The sequence below is a fragment of the Grus americana genome, chromosome 5, assembly GCF_028858705.1.
Source record: "Grus americana isolate bGruAme1 chromosome 5, bGruAme1.mat, whole genome shotgun sequence".
NCBI lineage: Eukaryota > Metazoa > Chordata > Aves > Gruiformes > Gruidae > Grus > Grus americana.
The window spans coordinates 66,634,155-66,656,705 of record NC_072856.1 but is presented as its reverse complement, the minus strand read 5'-3'; the positions used below and the strand labels follow the sequence as shown (position 1 = coordinate 66,656,705).

Sequence of the window (22,551 nt, the reverse complement as noted above, 5' to 3'; positions counted from 1 at the left end):
CCAGAACAGCTTTAGCAGCGCACAAGAGGACCATAAGCCCCCATGAGCCTCGATGCATGCAACAGCCACTCCAAAGGGACCACTGCTTCCACCTTCCCCACCCTGATGTCGATTCCTCTGGCACCGAGGACCAGTAAGAATAAGGTGACACCACATCTCGGGAGTTTTTTGCTGCCCAGTCAACAGACAGGGACTCATCAACCACTGTCCCAGAAGAGCGACCCATCATCTCAGCACAGGCTCAGAGCACCTGCGAGCACAGAAACAACCACCCCCACCCAAGGAGATGGGGCTTGTGCCACTTCCGTGGGCGATGCCATCACCTCCAAGTCACCAAGGATGCTACCACTCCAAAGGATAACACTGTGCTTTAATGGCTTAGCAACAATCGACTTTTACGTGGTACAACAGCAGGCTGTACGTACTATACATATATACACACTGGTTGTAGTTAAAGCTTGTGTATTTGAACAATACTGATGTTCCAAAAAAATGCACCAAGTCTTACAACAACAAAAATGTGAACAAAATCCAAGGCCACAAGTAGAGAGAGGTATGTTTTAAAGACTACAGGTCACATGGAAATAAAAAACCAGCGGTGGTGCAATGTGAACTTTATCCTGAAGAGAGATAAGTGGTTAAAACGCAACTTTTCATTACCTCAGGAGCAAGATGGACACTTAATTTCCAAACTAAAGCAAGCAAAGAGAAATAAATGTACTAGCGCATGCTCCTTTGGTCCTCAAATTTTACTCTGAATTTCAGGCAAGAAAGATTTAAGGCTTTTCAGCTAGATACATATACGGAACTGAGAAGTGGCAATATCTGCTCTCAATCATTTAACGAAAACAAATGCCATAGAGTATTTTATACATGTGCAACACACACCTTGTTTACGCTAGCAAACCCTTTCATAGCACCCAACTCTACAGAATCCAGGACAGAGGATATTACAAAAGATTTTTCCAATAATGCTATGAAGGTCATCAAGGTAAAATTAGTGTAATTAAATACATGACGCGGTTGTTCTTGAAAGTTCTTTAGGCCCAATGGAAATTTAATGGGATGTGATTTTTAATTCCGTTTCCAGCACTGGTTGAAGCAAGAGACAGGAATGTTGGTAAGATCGAGCTTGCCAGAGCCAGAACTGCCTTTTAGGTTAGCAGACAGAACATCTTGGATTCATATTCAGCAAAGCAGATACGACTATGGGAACCTGCATCGTGGGCATCTGACACCCTGGCTGACATTTTATTTTTTAAGTTTTGCCTCCTGCACTTAGTTTGAGCAGGGTGGTTTTCATTTGCGCCTCATGTTTTCCCAATTAAGAGTTACAAAACGTCCATTAAAAATGTAACAAAGTATAAGAAGTTTAGCCAAGTCCAGCTGACTGAAACTTTTTGTACCAATACTGCCACATACAGATGTTGCCACATACACAGAAAAATGTGGTTTAATTCACTTTGATGGCCCTGGAAATGCTTTTCTCAATTGCTCTTACGAAATAAGTTGTTGTCATTTCAGGTTACTTTGCCCTGAAATGACCTGCCGTCGAGCAGGAGAGGTACAATGTGCTGCAGTTCAGGATTTCAGTGCCTACCTTTGGTCCAACACTGACGAGATGCAAATCTTGCAATATTTGAAGAGAAGCCTTCATTTTCAGATTATCAGACTAGATTTAGCTTCTCAGTTAACCCATGGAAATCCAAGAAGGAAAGCTCAAGATATAAATATCATTAAAAACCTCTTTGGATATCTTAGCACTTTGCGGACAGACTGTGGGGTTTGGCGCTTTTTTTTTCCCTCCCCTCTGTTAAAGTTTGCTTAAAAATACTAAGAAACTGACAGTTAAAATGGTCAGGCTAGGAAAAAAATGGTTTAAATTTCTCAAACAAATACAAAAAAACCACACAAAAAAAGGAGGGTTAATAGTAGCAAGAATATAAAGCACCACCAGAGGTAACATCTCAAAGAGGTATAACATACATATCCAGATATTGAAACAGCCACTGCATGACTTGTAATAAAATATAGACAGAGATAGTTCGGGACCATCCTTTTCAGCAGAGGTACAGTAATTGCAGCATAAGTGGTCCGACAAAGATCCACAGCCTTTCAATTGTTTCCTGTGCTGCTCCATATTTATTCTAATAAACATAACTATTTCATAAATATCCATTTCCCTCCCAAGCCCCACTTTTCTCCTAACAGCAGTGTATTCTGCATTGTAGATGGAAAAATCATTTCCAAAACCCTATTCGTAGCTTGTCATTCTGTGACATCAGCATCATTGGAAATCCAGGAGCCTACCTCATTGTTACATTTTTCATTTGCCATCAGAAGTCTTTTACTGCACAAAGACTATGACAACAATTCACAACAATTTAGTTTAAAAGTGAGATGTAGGAACAAGAACAGACAGTGACACTGGACAGAACAATCTCCAGAGTGCATTTAGAGAGTAACGCAGTTTCAGCTCCTGATGAGCGTCAAGAATTCTTCACGGGTCTTTGGATCTTCCCGGAACACCCCCAACATTGTGCTGGTTACTGTTTTACTGTTCATTTTCTGTACCCCACGCATTACCATACACATATGCCTAGAAAAAATGAGAGGGGAGTAAATAAATCAGGCAGACTCGAGAGGAAGAAGTAATCCTACAAAGAGAGATGTTTCTTGCATGGTCACCTTAAATTCTGGGGAAGTGACAAAACCTCCCTATCCAGAACAGACAGCTGTCAGTAGTACCTCAGCTCTCCTCTACAGAAAAGAAAGTCAAATTCCCAGCCCCATGCCTTCTCTCTTCAGAGAGGATCCCACCTCAGAGAAGATCTCCTAGGAAGATCCCACCTTTCCAAGGTGTTTCTGATCACAGGGATGTGCCTGTTGCTAGTCCAAAGCTTTGCTCTACTGGAGGAAGTAGAAGGTGCCCTGAGGCAGAGCAGGGACCCAGTGCAACTGGGACAGCCGACCACACTGCCAGTTGCCACATCACTGCAGTGGATTAGGGACGCCCACTTTAAATGGCTCCAACCCACCGGGCCGTTTCGCTGAGCAAGGATCGCTCCAGCCTGCATTCTGCCTCATAAATAAGCATGGCGCCCAGGTACCGCAGCCAAAGAGGCAACACACAACAGCTCTGCAGCACACAGCTGGAGTCACGCGCGGCCCATACACTGCCACGGAACAGCTCAGAGTCACTTACGTAGCTTCAATAACCACTCCGACTCCAGCAGGCTGTAAGGCTTCTGTGATGGCTATTGCAATTTGTTTGGTAAGGCGCTCCTGGACTGAAAGAACAACAAGGAGTTCAGGAGCAGTGTTAAATCTGGCCAGCATCAATGCACCGCCACTATCTGCATGCCACGTAAAAAGGATAGCAATGTTGCAGCCTTGCTTCCAAGTGTGCCTGTTCCCCACCACCACCACACGCAAGCTCTGCTCTTCCTAAATAAATTTTATTAGTACCAAATCCTACCTTATGTTTAGTATCCTGGAACAGACCGTTTGTTTGATTGTTTACACTGGGAGTCATTTTACATTACACCCTTACAGGAATTGCATTACCATGATTTGTTGTTACAGCTCTTGCATTTCCTATTATGCAGTTAGATTTTCCTGCTTCTCTATTTTCTTTCAGATTTTATGTATTTGTTGATTGGGTTTACTGCTGTGCTATTCAGTCCCTAAACAAATTTCTCTTTTTAAGGGGAAAAAAAGAGATTAAAAGTGAGCAAATTAAAAGAATCTATTGCCCTGCAAAGCTTTACTTCCTGCAGGTCTAGCACCCTCTATTCACTGGTCTGACACCTAATGGTCATGAAGACTTCCGTCGCCAAGAACAGGCCAAATTTAACTGCAGGGCAGCGAGAGCAGGCTGAGCCCAACACAAGGCCTCAGACCCTGCAGCTTCCTCCACTTCTTGGGGGCAGCAGGCAGGCAGTCCATAACATGGCAGCTCTCGCTTCATCTGTTCAGACAAGAATTCTTGAAGGCATCTCAAATTATCGGCAGGAGACTTCATCTCCAGCATCATCCAACTAGTTTAGTTATTCCTGACAGCTGTATCTTGTAGCACATTTATCCTCTGAATCAGTTGCTGCCTACATCTATTTCCCTCACTGGAAACACAGGGGCTACAATGACAGATGAGAAAACACCCGTTCAAGAACAGAGCGTTTTTCTTCACACTAAAATTTGCACCACAAAATCATCCACCTAGAATTGTCAGTACCCTGAGCTGGCCAGCAAAGGAGTGCACACAACAAAACCAAAAATTCAGCTGTTTACCTTGTAATCTTCTGCTGTATATTTCCACAATCCTAAAGGAGAAAGGAAAAAGACTATGTTATACTTATTCCCATCTAACCATTGTCTGATCTTCACAATTAGCTTGACACTACCAAACAAGGCCATGTGTCCTTCCTGGAAATCTACATGACATCATGCTGCTGCTCAGCCCCTGGCTGGCATTGCTCAAGGACTTCCCTTAGCGCATCACTGTGTTTAGTGGCAGGTTCCTCCTACCTGCCGTCCCAGAATGTATATCAGGAGCAAACCTGCCACCACTTCTTAGAGCGTCTTCTGTTGGCCATTACTTCTGACTTACTTGTACCACCACCCACCTGCGGCACAGAGTTGCAAGGGAACCAATGCCCCAAGACTCCCTGAAAGCTAATCCTTGAACTGAGGTCAGATTACCTCCTTTTGCTTCAAACTAAACCAAATGCTGCTTTAAGGACAATTCAGATATTGGGATTCCCAGAAAACTACTGAAATTAAGCAAGAGATGTTTTGGATTCTTGCATTTGACCACAGATTTAACTAAGAACAATGCGAACTGTTTTTATTTAAAACAGATACTCTCCACCCATATATCACACCATTTCAGTGCAGGGATCACCTTTAGCACTCCTCTCAAACACGACTTCAAATTTAAGCCATTTATGGGGCAATCCAAGTGACACTACCATCATTTACAACTGCAGTACTATAATCCACACATTTAAAAAAAGTGTCTTATAACTGCTCTGTAACTCAATGGGTTATTTGTGCCAACCTCAAATGCTTAATTACACATCAAGTGGCCATGTAAAGAAGTTGCTATAGAAAGCTTCAATACCCGTCTGGTCAGACTAGACAAAAAACAGACACTGGCTGGCAGCCTGAGGCACTAGTTACAAGAAACATTTCTGACAATGAGACTTGCCTGCTGTTTTGAAGAGAGAATTATATGCAGAAACTCCCCTCCAGAAATAAAATGGTTATGTTATAGCTATTCTAAACAAAGCAATATAATTTTTAGATTAAATATATAGATAGGAAACAAGCTGATGCTGAGATATAGGACTTATTCTATGCAATACCAGGGTAAAAATAAGCATGTTTGTGTAAAAACAGTTATTTGCATTAGCATTTTCAAGCCTGAGCTTAAAATCCGGAGAAAGATGTTTGTTTACTGCATACAGGTCATCCACAACTACAAAAACTCACCACATTAGACTAATCCTATTATGAAAGATTAGGCCTACAGTACCAACAGCCTCACAAATCTTTGTTTGAACACTGGTTGCATTATATAGGGCACGAAAGGGAAGCACTATTTGGCCCAGCAATCTCTTCATGGTAAGCACTCAAAAGCAAGCAAGGACTGAGAACATTTTGTTATACAAGAATCTAATCTTTTCATTATTGCAGTATACGGGAGTGTAACTTGAAAAAGAGGCAAGATTTAACCTTTCAAGCACAGCGCAGGAAGCCTTACACATATTTATGCATGCTTCTGTACTGAGAATAAATAGTAGGAAAAATCATGCACTTCTAGCACCATGTTGCCACTTGCATTAAAAATCACGGAAGACAGTTTTGAGCTCCTTTTTACATCTGCAGTTCAGAGGTAACTAGAGACCAGAGCAAGCACAAATCAACTAATGCATATTTCAAATGCGATCCTTAATCCTGCATTCAAGCCCTGCAGATATGAAACCAACTGCTAAAGACAGTCTCTTCAGGAAGGATGCTCACCTTCAGAAATCCAACTCAAAAAACCTCTCACCACTTAAAGATCCAGCCCCAGGAGTGCCAGCCAACACACAACACAAGCCATGAACTGCCACACAGACATCCCCAAGCGTAAGCAGCTACAGAAGGTAAAATCTTTCGCCCAGCAACTGCAGTGCTGTCAGCTCAGAACCTCATCCTACGATTTCAGCACTGAGGAACAGCCACACGTACAGAAAAATTTAGATGTTGAACTGCCTGTTTCGGTCTTTTTATCAAAGTCCACTCCTATAAGCACTGCTAGAAGACATGAAGATGGTCTCCCTGTAATAGGAGGTTACGTTAAAGACGTGACGTCCAAGGGCCCTTCCACTTCCAAACCAAATTCACTGTTGCGCAAGCAGAGCGCAGAACAGAGCTGACTGACGTTAAAGCATTTTAGTGTCATATCCTACACATTGCTTACCCGCTAAGAAAACCCAGCAGGCGTGCAGATTTACACAGCTAATTCTCATTAGTATTATTAGAACTACAGCAAGATTAACAGACATATCAGGGAAAGTACAAGCAAAACCTATGCGGTCTTTCTGAACTGCAGCCAAGTTTTTCAGATTCGTTTCTCAAGAGACTCTTCCACTCCAGTCCCCAGTAATCTGCTTATCGAAGGGATCTACCATTCCCTTCCTCACCAGAACTAAATAGTGTCCTTTTATAACAAGATTCAGTGCAACAACCGATCCAAGGGCACTTGCTGAGGAAAAAGCTATTTTACATAACAAATGGATTTCTCAAGTGTATCATAATTGCTTTGTTTCTTAGGCTGAACCTTATCTATAAAATCTACCCCACGGCACTCTCAGCAGGTCTCGAGTGAAAGAAAGAAATGCCAAATTTATCTGAAGAGTCAGCTAACAGATGAAAGCTTTAGATTCAATTTCTATCCTCAGAACGCATTCATTTACAGTTTGGAAGTTTTGGGGTTTTGTTCTTATCGGTCATTATACACACAAGTAGTAACTAGCTAGAGATCTCCACTGGTTTTTGTGACCTGCCTTAGAACGTGACCAAATTCTCTGTTGTTCTTGCTTCTGTGCTCCCTGCAGACATCAACGTTTCGGATGAACGTACAAAAGCATTACGACTCTACTACAGTCGATTGATGTGAATTAACACAGAACTCTAAGACTTATCTGTCCTCTCCACAAAAAACATAATGCTGAGGATTGGTCTAAATCCAAATCCAGGACACAAAGTGGGCTGAGCTTTAGAGGGGGACCAGATTAGAAAGATTAGCACAGTTAGCACAGCTTGGAATCCTTTTTACAAATTAGCATCACTTTCATTACATTAACACTTACCTAGCAAGCTTGCTGAGGCCAAGTACTTGTTTGTTAGGAAGATAGCCAATATGTACCTAAGACAGAGGAGAACAAACAATTAACAGAATCAAAACCATACTTCCAAATGCATATGAAACTCATGCATAGAGAATGAGATGTGCAATTGTCCCAGAACTAACTCTGGAACAGTCCAGAAGTCCTAGCATGTGGGAGAAACATGCCACCATGCAAGCCTGAAAAATTGTGGAGCTAACGGAGACTGTAAATGCCTGGTGAGGTCAGTGTCCTGGTGAAGAATAAGTAAGTTTTCTGAGGTGGGGGGGGGGGAAATCACAACTCTTCAAGAGTCAAGGCTTATGTTCCAAGTCTCAGGAATGCTACAGAGCACTACTACATTTGGGTACAAAAAGCAGTCTATTACTCAGCACAGCACCAGTCGTCTAAAATAAATATGCTTTTCTTTCAAGACCTAAAACGGATTTAGGGAGCGGGAGGGAGAAGGACTGTACTTAACTTCCAGTGAAAGTTCTGATGACAAGAAGTACTTAGCCACCAAAATCAGGCTGCACTTACTGATTATTTTTTTCTGCTTTGGTAGTACCATAGATCACCGTACGATTGTCAACTTCTATCCTGCTCAAATATGGATTTGCTGAACATTCATACTGAACACGTAGTTGCACTGAGTTGGAATAAGTTCTTTAGTAGAAAAGTGCTCAGATACGAAGGTAGGAGAAAAGGCATTTAGCTTCTTGTTTTTAGAAAGCAACATAGGCTACTGAATTCAAGTGAGTTTGCAGTTATAACAGACTGTAAACCAGCACTTGCGTCACTGTACCAGAGACTTGAAAAATTAGCCAAGATACAGTAGGGGAGCATCAGTGTAGGATTCTGTCTTAGCGCTTTGCCTAGAGGCCCCATCTCAGAATCCTGTATCGCTGTACCTGCAGTTAGAGGTACCACAGTGCACCTAATTACCTGGCTAACTTGCTCATTCCTATCACTTCTGTTGGGTAATCAACCCACTGACACCTGAAAAGAGATGAAACATTTCAGACAAAGTGAGAGACATAACTTATTTCTAAGTGTTGAATCCTGTTCCCTATAAAGTATTTTTGTGAATTTTGTAATGTCATCTAAGATAAAACTGCAAATACAAGACCTACTGGTCAGTATTTGCAGCCTGTTTGATGTACCCAACAGGAGAATCGTTAGTCTGAGAATATTTAGAGGCATACCAAGTCATTTAGCAGACCATTATACGAGCAGGACCGATTCGGTGTTTGCGAGATTTCTCCAAACCACACAGGCTAAACAGCTAGATGTAAAAAGAACGCATACATTGCCACAGGAGTAACGAAGAGAATATGCACAGTACATGTAACCAAGAATAACAGGCAAAATAGAAAGCTTGCACAGAAAAAGAAGTTACCTTGTTTTCCAGTATAAAATACTAACAGTAAGAAAAGAAAGCAGATGAAATTGAGTTGACTCAACTAAATAAACGGCTGGTTTCTGTTTGGATATTTTATTTTTGGGAGACAGGTCACTTGGAACACATGTGGTACTGATCAAATTTTACAGACAACAAAAGCAGTTACTACCCTCTGGCCTGCGAGTACTTTATGGTAGAACAGATGGATCAGAATAAGCTCCATCCTTCTGTGTTGATAAGGGAGTGAAGGGGCTGAGATGCACAGAAGGGACTATCCACTCTGAACTCTTCATCACGCTTACAGAGGTTAATTTGAGAATTTTTGTTTTATTTTTAAAGTTGTTGGCATCACAGTTTCAACACCATCTGAAACACCAGCCCCTTTAATGGGAGTCCCAACCTAAGCAGCTTCCTGTTAGTTGGTTTTGACCACCCCCTCCCTGACTGGGCTTGCTTATTTAACACAGGGCTGCTAATCAGAAGTTTGTTCCACTCAGGAGGGGTTCCCGAGATGAATGTGCACTAGATAGCTCTGAGCTAGAAGCTAAATCCGAGACAGAGCCAGTGTGCAGGGTGAACTGGTTTAATATCAAGATGTCTGCCCTCAAGGCTTGCTGCTGCTTCATGAAGAAGAGCTTTGATATGAAATGTCAGAAACCATTAGATTACTTAGACTAGGAAAGGTTGAGCGTTATATTTTAGGAGCTTAAATCCAAATAAAACTCACATTAAGGAGGTCTTCCTTATTTGTATTCTGAAGATTAACTTCTAGAATCATAGCCGTAAGCAGTAAATACTTACAGCTTTAAAAGCTTTGCAGTTACTGCTACAAAGTCTTTTACATGTACTTTAGGTCTTTTATCATGTATTCCCACATTTGTTTTGTGAGGAAGAGTTACCTTTCCAACAAATGGAACGAGGTGATGCTCACACAATGAGAACATGTCTATGTCCTTCACAATTACCATCTCATCATGATCTTCATCAAAGATGGCGTCATTCAGAACATCTGAAATTAAACATTCGCATTAAAAGAAAATAAATGTACAAGCGTGGAAGGTTCTTCCAGCCAGTATCTGAAAAAGCCTGTAGAAAGAACATAGCTCTCAGAACTACACATTTTAGGGTTAGGATATGGGAGGCAAGTAAGGAGTAACACCACAAGTACGCTTTGGCTTGCATATGATCACACAATTGCCACAGCGCTATTTATTTAAATAATAGTTTGAGCCTAGGTTAGTCTTTACAGAATTACTGCCATCTTAAGAGCAATTAAGACTACAGCTGATGAAGTCAGTGGTGAGGAGTAGAGCACTCTGACAATGGGCTTCCATTAGTGCTTTCACATACCACAAGCAAAACTGAGCCTGAGGTTTGAGAAAAGCTAAGCCATCACAGCAGCTTCTCCAAACACTTCAACACCAGCATCGCTATCTTCAAGGAGGCTTTGCACGCAAATAAGATATGCTTTTATTTCATCTTGAAGCACACCAGCCAGCAGCTGTTTAGGCACACACAAAAGTCAAAGAGACAGATCTGTATCCACAGACTGGGGAGAGATTTGCTGTCCTGAACTGAAAGCAGGCATGCATATGCATAGTCCGGCCTAATTCTGCACCTCAGAGTTAACAGAGAATCAGGGTGGAGAAACCCACAAAGACAGAGGGACAAGAGACAGCTCAGTAAGAAAAGGAACATACAACGTCATGCTTTTGCTAGTCTCAGAGCTCAGCAGAACAGATCCTCAGTTGATTTTCCAGATTTAGCAGTCCCCTGACATGTCCTCAAGCAATCCTGATACAGGTTACAGCAGATAACTACAGTCTCCACAAAGACTGCAGGCAGCTGGACCATGCTTGGAGAGTTTAAGAGTAGAAGAGCCTTTTGAAGGACAAGAGAGAAGAGAGAACTACCTGTACAGAAGGCATGATAATCAGAACAAGGAACTCTGCAAACAAGTTAGTAGTCAGCATGGCTTCAAGCTTGGAGTTACTTCCAGGAATCAGAGTCACGTAGACCATGGCCAGAAGGAGAACCAGGGTGCTCAGGGACTGCCCTGCTTCATCCACGCTGCAGCTTAGCACCTACAGCGGCCATTACACAAATCTACTAGTTGTGTCTGCTCTCCTTGCCTTTCTGCCTTCCCCTGACATGCACGTACACCTAATGGCTACCATCTGTTGTCGATAACGTATCATCATCATGGAGCATTTTAATTTCCTGCTTGCTATCAGCACTACACAGGTAACCCTGGAAACTGTGCACAAGATGTTCTGCCTGCGACGCACGTTCCTTCCTGAGAAGGGCTGGCAACCTGCAAGACAGTGAGGCTGAACCCCAGAAGGCTTGTGATCATGTCAGAGAACAGGAGTAGGGGGCACAAAAAAGGCCAGAAAACAACTCTATAAAGGTACAGAATTTTGCTCTTCAAATTTCAGAGTCTAGTTTACTCCAAACACTACCAGAAAGGATTTTGATTACATGGGGAGCACCATGCAGTTGTATAACTATGAATTCAGCCAGGAATATCCAGAATCCAAAACAAAAAAGGCTCAGAGGAGAGGGAAGGGAAGACACAGCAGCCGCCTGGGTTCTTAGCTCCCTCCCGCAGCACTCTGCGGACGTGCCATTTCTACAGCAGAAAGGCAAACAGTGGTTTCACAAAACCTGCTACTATGCTCAACATTATTAAAACAAAATCCAAACAGATCCACGGAGCATCTCCAGAGTGACTGCTGCTGTTATTAGACCACCAGTTTGGCTCATACCAGCCTTGCCAGGAGCATATCAGAGCCTGATGTTAGATATGGATTTACGTCAGCATACTTGCGAAGCAGACTGTTCAGAACAATCAAAAATGGCCACGCTCTCATTAAGTCATGGTAACGCGTGACGCAGCGTGAGGCCAAAGTCTCAACAGAAGGTACTTCAAACATGAAGTCTCATATATGTATATACACACTTATTCATGTACAAAATATATATATTAATAGATCCTTCCAAACTTTACCTAAGTCTATTACTGGAATGCTGAAGAGCCACGTTGTATCATGGAGACAGCAGTTAGCCCTATTTTAAAGCCGGGGAAAAAAGAATGTTAAGTGACCTGTGAAGTACCACACAGGCAGCTTCAGGAACAAAATGCATCCTTCTCGTGGCTAAGCAATCAAACAGGAACACAAAGGTCATTCATCCTGTTTGCATGTCCCCTCTTAGGCTACAGCCCAGAGCCACAGCAGTTTCGGTAATGCCCCCTCTCAGCCAAGGGAGGAAGCAAAGAGATCCATGCATCAAGAATATAACCACAGAGCTGTGGGATGCTTCATGCTTCTCATTTACACAGGTCTGGCCCATTTTGCACCTTAGATTTATTTAATATTAGCAGCAAGTTGCAGACAGATCACAGATGAGGCTTGCTCAGCTGCCTAACTTCTGCAGTTGTGCCTGTAGCAAGGTGCGCTGATTTTAAGTCAGCACCAGTTACTCTTTGAGAAGGAGGGCCAGAGCCCACCAAGGAAGAAACCAGCTTAGTGTTAGCCCCTCCAGTAACCCCTTCACAACTGCCAGATGATACAGGGACACAAGGTAAAACAAAATGTGAGACTGAAGGCTGTTACCTGAGTAAACGGCCAGGGTGTCAAGAGCCCCTATCACCCCTTATCCTACTCCAGTCCCCCCTGCTCACACTTCACAAAAACCTGTTCTCCCAAAAATAAACATAGCTTGAAGTCTGCCTATCCCTATAGTTGCCCCTTTCAAATCCAAGCTTTGTGTTGACAAAAGAAGAGTTACGTAAGAGTAGCTGTGACAAGATGCTGTGCTATGTCCCACCACAGCACTTGTTTTCAGTAATTACACAGGAGAGACTTGTTTGGCAGAGACTCAAACACTTTGTGCAGGGAGGCAATATCATTTTATCTAACTTTGTCAGCCTTTTTTTTTTCTTTTTTTTTTTTTTTAGTTATTCAATTTGCAACAGCATCAAACAGGGCCCTGACAAGCTCAGCCTGCATCCTGCAGCACATGTTCTGGAGAACTTAACAGAGCTCAAAGGTCAGAAGGGGCAACAGGGCCTCCAATTAACCAGGCCAGAAGCAAAGCTAGGGACAAATTCGTGCCTTTTTTTCCTGTTCTTTCATTCTACCTATTAGGGCACGCTGCCTAATCACTAGCTTGATTTCAGTTTCCTCATTTGGAGGCTCTAAAACATTTACTCTTGCCACTCAGGGCAAGATCTAAAAGACATGTTGTCCCTCCCCAGGCCTGCCCCAGTTCACACAGAGCAATGTGGCTGCTACACTGGCTGCATCTCTCAACTCTAAAAAAACTCACCTGCCCTTCTAACGCAACTGCACCTTTTCCATCCCTTCCTCCTGTGGCACCAGGATGTTCAAAGCAAAAGCACAGAAGCCAACAGGGCTTTTAGCGGGAAGGAGGGCTAGAAGTAAATATTGGTAGCTTGGTTTCCTGACAAAGCAAGGCACCTCAGCTCAGATGGGCTCCTCCTTAATACAAAAAGGAAACTCTTCCTCTCAAATGAAGCACCACTTTTACTCCCTCCAAGTACCACCTATGTAATCCTCCACATCCGTAGGATCAGACTAGTGTCTCCTCTGCTAGCTAGAAGATGGGCATGTTCATATGTTGTCCCGTGGCCTCTCAGTCACACCTCCCCTCACTCTGCTTTTATTAGTCCCAGCAGTGCTCAAGTGCTGCCATCAAGCCCTGTCCATAACCTGAAGGAGACTGCAAACAACACCATTTTCATTCTCCACCACCCCAGAAAAGTTGAGGGAATTTACTGCTTAAGACCTCAAGCCTAGACACATCATATTAACAAAAAGCTAAGATTCAAATTAAAATATATGGCTGGGAGGAGGGGAACAAGAACAAACATTTTATGTACAGTCAGGGTGCCCTCTCAATTATTGCAGCTGATTTTTTCCTTCAGCTCTGCGTTCAAGTCCTGGTGTAGAAACTTCAGTGGGCTCTTAAAACAGAACAGTCGCCTCTGCTGCAAGTTAACTCCTGGAACAAAACAGAATTCATTTTTCCGCCTTTATCTTCAAAAAGATTTGATAAAAGTAAAAATCAGAATTGGATGAAGACAGAATGAGAAAGACCTTTCAGGATTTTGCGTCAGAGCTAAGCAAAAAGACCTGTTGCTATAGAAACTATTTGCATGGCTTTAATGTGACACAGGAAAGCAAAAGCACCTCTGGCAACCAAAGCAGCTAGAGCCCACCCAGCAGCTGGCTCAGTAGGTGAAGGGAATGAAGGATGGCAGCACTCTGCAGAGCAGCACTGCATCAGCTTCACAGCACTTCAGATGTCCCATTTTTACTATGCCTGGGCGACAGAAGACTGAAGTGATGTAGGTTGTTCTCGCTACCAGTTAAAGTACTTCCCTGCGGTGTTAAGTTGCCTCACTGCTCCACTTTAGAGAGGAGTCAGACTGAGGATTGCTCAGTGTCAACAGGGTGAAGGGAGCCTCAGAGATTCCCTGATACTCTTCCTTGAGCTCATCCATCCTGGCAGAGACAGAAGGCACACGGTTCTCCCAATACCCATCACGCAGCTCCCGACTGTCCCCACTGACAGCCCCTATGCTCTCCATGGCGACCCATCAGTGCCATAAGTTGCAGCTGAGGCCATCATAGGAATGGGTTCAGGCCAAGGGAGGCAGACATCCCATGAGAGCAATGAACAGACTAAAGTACAGGCTGAAGTCAGGTACCTTCTGCTCTCCTGGGAACACAGACTGAGTCACACCAAAACCAATGTCTGGGGACCCTGCATGCACTAGGAACAGGGCATGGTTTGGAGGACACTCCAGAACAGCAGTGCCATGAGCCAGAGACCAAAGACTAATCAGCCATTAAGGCAGAATCAGCTGGGGTGTGTTGGCAGATACCTTTGACTGCCTTTCTCAAGAAGTTCATCTGAGGACAGATGTAGCTGACAGAGCAGGAGACACAAGCTAACAGCTGAATGTGTGGTAGTTAAACCAATTGACTACAGGGTCAGAATTAAATCTGGAAGGAAATTGCTGTAAATACCTTTCAGTTGCTGCTGGGTAAGCAGTAAGATGTAGAGTCAAAACTGATTTTTTTTAATTTATTTTCATGTGATGACACTACAGGTAACTGTAGTTAGAGAAAATATTCCAGACAAGAAACAAGAAAATTATTGCAGCCTTTCAGTATTAAAAAGGTACCAGGAATTTATTATGCATACAAAGAGAATCAGGCTACAAAAACACTCATTCATATAAAGAGAGTTTGTACTGCTGCAGAAAGTTAATGACTTCAGGTTGCTAAGAAAGGGAGTGGGCTGGGTATGCCATTTGCTTCAAGAAGTCTTGAAGAGCTCTAGAAAGAGACACAGCCTAAGATGCCACATTACTACTTAAATAGGCAATAGAGTTTAAAAGCTGCAGAGACAATTAAATAAGCACTATGTGGCTTCCTTGCCATAACATACCTTCCTAACAGTAACCAAGAGAAACCTCAGACACAAAAGAATTTACAAGTTTATGACTAATATTTCAGATTTCATCACTGCTACACCAAAGGACTAGAAACAGACTTTCAACTTCAGACAGGAACATTTGCTTCAGAAGCAAAGCTTAATTCCTCAGTTAGCAGAAGAGAGGTGAACCAGATGCGTAATTTAAGGCACATTTCATAGAAGCAAAGATGGAGGAAAAGCATTATTGCTATTCAACTAATTCTGGTCATTATTTGTACAGATTAATTTGTTTTCCTATAGGACGCTTTCCATGTTGCAGTAAGAGTCTCAAGTCTATTCATAAGAATCAGTTATTGCAGACTCCCAGATGACGCTAAGGTTAGGTTCTAGAAGTTATCCTCTGCCAGGAGCTTTATTAATATGAGAGAAAGCAGGGTTATGGAGATGCTCATTAAAATGTATCAGGATTTTCAATAACTATTTCAATGTCTCATCTCACAGAAGGTGCTGAAAGTCCCCTCATCCACACTTCTTTCTGAAATTGAAACAAAGGAAAAAAAATCAGAGAAGACAAAACATCACTTTGGAAAAGCAACATGAAGATATGAGAAGCCCTTAATAATTAAGATCCAAGAAGTTAAGACATTTAATAAATTCCCAACAAAACCCCAGACAAGCTTGGTCTTACTTGAGCATTAATGGGCAGGGGAGATCATCCTGGGAAGTCCTACAGTCCTAGCTCCCAGCAGAAGTTTCACTGCATTGAGTACCTGTTTCAGCATGGTAGGCTTCATTCATCTGGGGTACAGGTTGAGGAAAGAAAACCAAGAACCTTACTCTGAACAACCCTGTATCTCCCACCCTCTGGTTTACAAGAAACAAGCCATGGCCATACTACTGTTAGACTGTCGCTTCTATGAGAAGCAAGAGAACTAGCAGTACCTTGTTTCCAGAAAAGAATGAAGTAACTCACCAGCACTTAGCAAAGGGCAGTGCTGCTGATCGAACAACCCTGTTTGTTTAAGGCACTGCCTGTCTATTTTTATGTAGTGATACTTAGTACCTCTCAGCCACAGCAAAATGAGTAGGCTTGGAAAAAATGATGAGTTTACACCACTGTTGTCATCTGTCAAAATACCAAATCCATGCAGACAAGATGATGAACAAGAGACTATTAAGGTTGCATTTTTTTTTCACCCTTCACCATAGGAAAAGCACATAAACTAATGAGAGGGAAAGCAACATATACACAGTTCAGCAGGTGTTAATCTACTGTATGACACCTAACTAGTTATTTGCTTTAAAATAAAAGCTGCACAGTAGAGTCACTTAGCTTCCCGGCAAATAAAACATACATGCAGCCTTTCAAACCACAGAGACTTAGAAAGCAAAGTTATCCTCTCCCACATATTTCCATTTCCCTATTAACACGCTGAAAGGACAGCTGAACCTGCCAACATGCTTGAAAGCCGACATACCTACCAGAAAAGCCTTCCAGCTTTTATTCACGTAACAGCTATTACCATTACCAGCAGCTACACTATTTAACCAACACGCTGCTTGCTTAGAGTGCTTATGGATGACGAAAACAAGTTAACTTCCTCGGGCAGATGCAGACAGCTTGTTCATCCCTGTGCCTAATGTTTCCTACAGGATTACACAATCAGAACTAACTCCTTTATCATTTACCTTTTGAAGCTAGCATCCCTGACCCTCGCTGTAAACGACACTGTTTCTGTAGATTGATTCTGAAGTCTCCAGCTTCAGTTACAAGTTAGTACTGTCTGTGATCCTGTATTTCCGTTTATTCACTCATTTACTGCATTTGCACACGCTTGTGCTTTCTAGTATTTATATATACACTCATGGACAGCACCTCCAAGTGTGACATTAAGTCTCTAGTAAAAGGAGGGACAGATCTCTCAAGTTTTAGTCTTTTTGTGTGGCAGGGAACTGCCTGAACCAACTATAAGAAAGTTACAGGCAACCAGCTATCAACAGTTGAGTTCACCTTTATTAACCAAGGGAACAGGTTACTATTTCACAATATGATTTACTCTCAGAAGTATGAAGCTGATAGACCTGACCCTGGGAAAGAAACCATGTTCTTGGATGCTCACACATAAGCACTGCATGAAATTGAAAAGTAAAACTTTTGGCATCTTGTCTGCTCTGCCATCCTTACCAATAATTAAAGAGGTTTCCATTGCAATGGCTGTTAGTCTACACAGATGCCCAAGTGCGAACTGCTAGCATTTTTTAATCTGGTCCCCAGGTGGATTTTACTTGAAATCACTGGAGGCATTCTTACTACTCCAATAGAATTTGATGACTTATACTACAGAAGCAGGATCAATACATTTGAATATGTTTTGTCAAAGAAAGAGTGAAACCTTTAGTAAAGACAGGATTAATAAGAGAAAAGACGTGATCTAGAAAGAGCAGAAAGAGCCGGATTTAGACATTTAGCAAGTAAACTCTACTAATGGCTCTGAAATACAATACTGACCAGCTGCAGAACACAGATAGCAAAGATGAATAAAGGGTAAAGCAGGAACACTGTTACTCTGCACTATCAAAAACAAGCTAGGAAATACGCACGAAGCTGGAAAGCAGAATCAGCTTCTCTGCTACTCACATAAATCTGAATGGAGAGAAGGGACAGAATTTAGACGTAATCTTCCCTACAACACTACAAAGTTAAGCTATGGAAAGTACAAAACCACAAACACCATCTGGTGTCATGGAAGCAAAGTGACAACACCCAGGAACGGAGATCAAACATCCAGCACGTTTAACTATGCCTCAAACGTATTATGTTCTCAGACACACAGTCATCAAAAAGATGAAGAAAATAGTTTGTTCTTAAGGGTGAATTACAACCAAGGCTCAAAAAGAAAAACAATACCCATTTGCTGACTCTGTTGAAGCCACACATCAGCTCAGCAGCTTCCAAAAGCCTTATGGGTTCCCTAAACCAAACTCCCCACTCACACCACTGGGTCTTCTCCAATGCCACCACGAAGAACAGGTTGCTGCAGGGCAGGCAAGGCCATCATCCCGCACCATACCCAAAAGCTTCCAGCAACCTGACTGCACTCAAAAGTGTTCAGTGACAAGCAAGGGCAAGGCACCACTCAAATCACTAACCTCTGAGAGCAGTGGGCAGCGTTTAAGGCAGTCAGGCTGCTCAGCTTTGCAATCAACCATATAACCCCCATGTTCTTGGTTACAGCAAGCGAGGCTCGAGGCAAGCACATTAAACGCTGAAGACCTCCCGCAGTGTACTTGCAACTTTACACTCTCCATCCTTCACTATATTTCATAATTTGGGATATATCTATTACATCTTTTTTTGTGTTCCCATATGGAAAATTAAAATGCCATCAGAAATGAATTGCTTTTCTCCTGCCTACCTAAGGCAGACACTCAAGCAGACAAACTCGGAAGGCTGATTTTAAAGCCTGTAGCTGTACTAACATTCACTACCTTGGTTCATCTTTGTCACTCTTCTCTGGCTGTACAGTCTGGCAACATTTCCACACACTGGCAAGGGTTGTGAGCTCAGCCAGGGCCAGATGAAGACAGGGGCCTTTTGCAACACTCTTTGCTTCTAGCCCTGTGTTCGTACAGTCACCACCACAGAGCTTTTACTTGAGAAACTTTTTATGCAAAGATGGGACTTACACCTATTATAACTGTCTGTTATCTTCTGCCTGTTGGGGTGTAAACTTGAACATGCTCCTCAACACACATCCCGCAAATCACTGCTTTAACCCCTGCCTATCCAGACAGGTCCACATAAGGAGCTGAATAAGCTGCAAAATAAACCTGAGCAAACAAGAGGCCAGGGCTGCTTTTTGTTGGGGGGTTTTTTGGGGGGATAGGGGGGTGGGTGTTTTTTGTTTTCTTTCTTTCTTTCACAAGCCAGTTCCTGGCCTAGTTCACAGCCTGGCTAGGCAGGCAGTCGTATTAGCATAACCCAGTGAACAGCACATCGGGACGCTGCAGCAGAGACAAGCAGCAGGAGCTGCAGTCCCATAGCTAGTCTTGTTCCCAGAGACTTTGTAGTTGGCTCTGGGTTTCATGATGTATTTAAAACTCTCCTAAGTTACTTCCATATCAACTTTCCCAGCCAACTCCCCATCCACTAGTAGTTTTACTAGCTGCTGTGGACTTGTCCTTCAGCTACAGCTCTTTCTTCCATTTGGCTAGTAAGAGTGGGAAGACTGGAAGCTGGGCATTGTGCAAAAGATAAGTAGCTGGAAAGTAAGAGACCTGACACCAGAAGGAACATTGGTATCACAGCTTCATTTTATTTCCTAGAAAGAAAAGAAAAAGCAGATGAAGAGGACAGCACCTAGCTGTGACACTTTCCACTCTTGGATATAAAGGTCTCTCCCAGATATGGATATTCAGAGGAGGGGACTATCCAGAACTACTCTACCTAGTGAAATGTACATGAGAGATTGGGAAAGACTATTCGGATCCTAGAGAATCCACACTGGAGCAGAAAAAAGCTATTAAAAAAACCTTAAGGGAATGTGTGGCTCTGCACACAAAACTGGCAGCACGATAAGAAAGAACTTAAGGTGGGCAGCAACCGCATCCAGGTTCAGCACAGAAATTCATGCTCAGAAACAATCACTAAAAAAATTCTTCTGCTAGACACTGGCAGGGTGACTGAGAAATCTCTTGTGTTTTACAGCAGTAGAGACACATGCAATCATCAAATGAGGAAAACGATTCCCAGTAGACAAAGGATTATTCTGCAAGACCCTACAAAACCTCATATCAAACACATTGTGCAGTAAGACTAAAAGAAGAGAGGAATAAGGATGGCCACTGCAATCCAGAGCCTATTTCCAGATGTGAACCTGAAAACCTGGTTTGGTCAGAAAGGCAAAACAAAGATCAAGGCAGAAATGCTGTTCCTGGGGGAAGCTAGGACACTGGCACATGAGTGCAAGTTTACCATGAGTAAGTTAATGCTGGAAGTCATCTGCAATCTGATTTCAAAAGAGCCAACAGCTGAGAAGTGAAAAAGAAACTAAACACGAAAGCCAACCTTTTAGTTGAAGCACAGTGCACTTACGAAAAGGACTCAACGCGTCAGCAGGAAGCTCCCTGATGCCAGCCATCAGCACAGTTCAGCCTTTTCATTCAGCTGCAACACCCTGATGTGGTTGGTTCTGGGGCACTTGATACACCAGTGCTGTACTCCAGAGAGCAGAACACACTCAGGTCCATTCTGATTTCCATTCAAAGGTCCTTCCTGACAGAATTTGCATCTCTCATGCACTAACAGGAACTTGCCTTTTACTGTAATGGGGAACAGAAGGGGGAATTCCCAATTTCCAAGCCCTTTTTTACTGTTGGTACTGGGTACAGTCCTTACAGGAAAGGCTGAGAACAGGTAAAGTGATTTAAAAAAAACCAAACCAAAACAAAACCCAAACAAACCACCCACGAAGTTTTCAAGCAGGATTTACCCTGCACTGGACTCAAAAGACAACTTTGGAGTCACTGGTGTTGAGGACAACAAATCTCACCCAGTTCCTCTCCTCCTGCCCTCAGGGAGGGCCCGCAGCCAGCAAGCGGATAGGACACTCACCTGGGGCAGGGATGTGAACCTGGGGTACTTCTCTACACCCCCATTCACTGCTGGGACCCTGAGATGGGACTGGGATCACCCCAACCTCCTCCTTTCTCCTTGCCTTGCTTCCTCAAGTTTCATTCCCACCTTTGAAAAGCCTCACCTGATAAAGGCATCAGCAGAAAGGGATCTTTTTTGTGAAAATTCGAACCACTTATGTCCGCAAATAGAAGCGAGTGCTCCTGCCCCTCCTGAACACAGCCTAGCTCAGCTGGCGATGTTGTACCACAAACAAGTTCCTGAGCCAGAGCTTGAAAAGTTTACACAAGAAGAGGGAAAGCAAAAGCACTTGTTCTGTTCATCCAAATCAGAAGCACAGAAGTTTATGACAGAATGCAAACTTTACCAGCACAGAGTTTAAAAAAAAATAAACCAGGGAAAGGAGGGGATGGAGAGACCCCAAGGTACGGGTGTTTCCACCACAAACTGCTGATGACTTACTGACAAGGGGCATCAGACGGACGGCACGGTGGCGGCGCAGCGGCAAAGCTCATTTTAAGGGATAAAGTAAGGAAGGCAGCACCACGGCCGGTATTAGAGTAGCAGGCTCCGGCTCCACCGCCCTCGGCCCGGCCCCCGCCCCCGGGGTGAGACCCACCCGCCCGGGGGGAGCGCTCCCTACCCGAGATGGTCTCCTGGTAGCCCTTGGTGAAGAACTGCATGGCGGTGGCCGCCCTCCAGGGCGTCTTCAGCAGCCCCTGCCGCTCGGGGTCCTCGCCCAGCGAGCGCAGGATGGTGGTGTATGCGGCCGCCAGGCTGGGCAGGCTCAGCTCGTTGTCCTCCTCGCTGCGGGGCCGCTCGCCCCGCCAGCCGTCCCCGCTGCCGCCGCCGGAGGGGACGCGCGGTTTCTCAGCGCCCGTCGACGGGGAGGCGGATGGCGGCGACCTCTCCTGCCGCGCGTACCCGTTACAGCTCCGCGCCGCCTCCATGGACCCCAGCAGAGCCCGGCCGGCCCGCCGACCGTGCGGGCTGCGCGCTGTGGCAGAGCCCGTCGCCCTCAGCGCTCCCGCTACCCGCCGCCTCACCCCTCCGCCCGCTGCCGCCCCAGCGCTCCCGCCCGCCGCCTCAGCCGCTCGCTTTATACCGCCCGCGCCGTTGCCATTGGCCGCCGCCGTCGTAACGTCACCCGCTGTGTGATGAGCCGGCCGGTCTCAGCCCGCCGCGGCGGGGCGGTGCCGGGGAAGCGGGGGGATCCCCGGGGCGGGGCACGGGGATCGGCCCCCGAGCTGCTGTAGGGTGCCCCCGTCCATCCCTCCAATGCTGGGAACGTCCTGGGGAGCCCAGGGCGAGCGGCAAGGCTGTTCCGGCAGAGCACGGATGGGGAGGGTCCCGCGGGGACGTGGGTCCTGTGCAGCAGTTCCCCACGTCGTTCTCCATTTTCTCTTCATCGTCTCAAACTTGGAGAGCGGGTCCTTTTCCCACCAGGGTGATGCTGGCAAATCCCGGCGCTGCTGGAACACCATCATAACCGTTCTGGGGCACCTGGAGTTGCTGGCGGTGGGACGCATCCACCAGAATGACCCCGTGTGTGGATTTACCCTCCATCGTGACAATCCCTCCCGCTTAATCGTGGCTGGGGTTCAGTCCCTTCAAACCCACGAGCTCTGCAGACACCTGCCTGCTGCAGGGTAATGTGCGCCAACGTTCTC

General features: G+C 44.4%; 1 protein-coding gene across 1 annotated transcript; it reads right to left on the bottom strand.

Annotated features, from left to right (window-relative positions):
* Positions 1 to 349: 349 nt before the first annotated feature.
* GCH1 (GTP cyclohydrolase 1) lies at positions 350 to 21,951 on the bottom strand. The gene is made up of 6 exons (XM_054827622.1): positions 21,525 to 21,951; positions 9,675 to 9,784; positions 7,359 to 7,414; positions 4,291 to 4,322; positions 3,206 to 3,290; positions 350 to 2,599 (listed from the first exon to the last, which is right to left on the bottom strand). The coding sequence occupies exons 1-6, from the start codon at positions 21,829 to 21,831 to the stop codon at positions 2,473 to 2,475; spliced, it is 717 nt and encodes a 238-aa protein (XP_054683597.1). The 5' UTR covers positions 21,832 to 21,951; the 3' UTR covers positions 350 to 2,472.
* Positions 21,952 to 22,551: the final 600 nt, after the last annotated feature.

What these genes read in the sequence shown, in the direction of transcription:
- GCH1 (XM_054827622.1), bottom strand. Translation starts at nt 21,831, where the DNA reads ATGGAGGCGGCGCGGAGCTGTAACGGGTACGCGCGGCAGGAGAGGTCG. An exon ending in TCGTTCCATTTGTTGGAAAG is followed by an intron (nt 7,415 to 9,674) that starts GTAACTCTTCCT and finishes CCTCTGTCTTAG; the next exon opens with GTACATATTGGCTATCTTCC. An exon ending in ATACAGCAGAAGATTACAAG is followed by an intron (nt 3,291 to 4,290) that starts GTAAACAGCTGA and finishes TTGTTCTTTCAG; the next exon opens with TCCAGGAGCGCCTTACCAAA.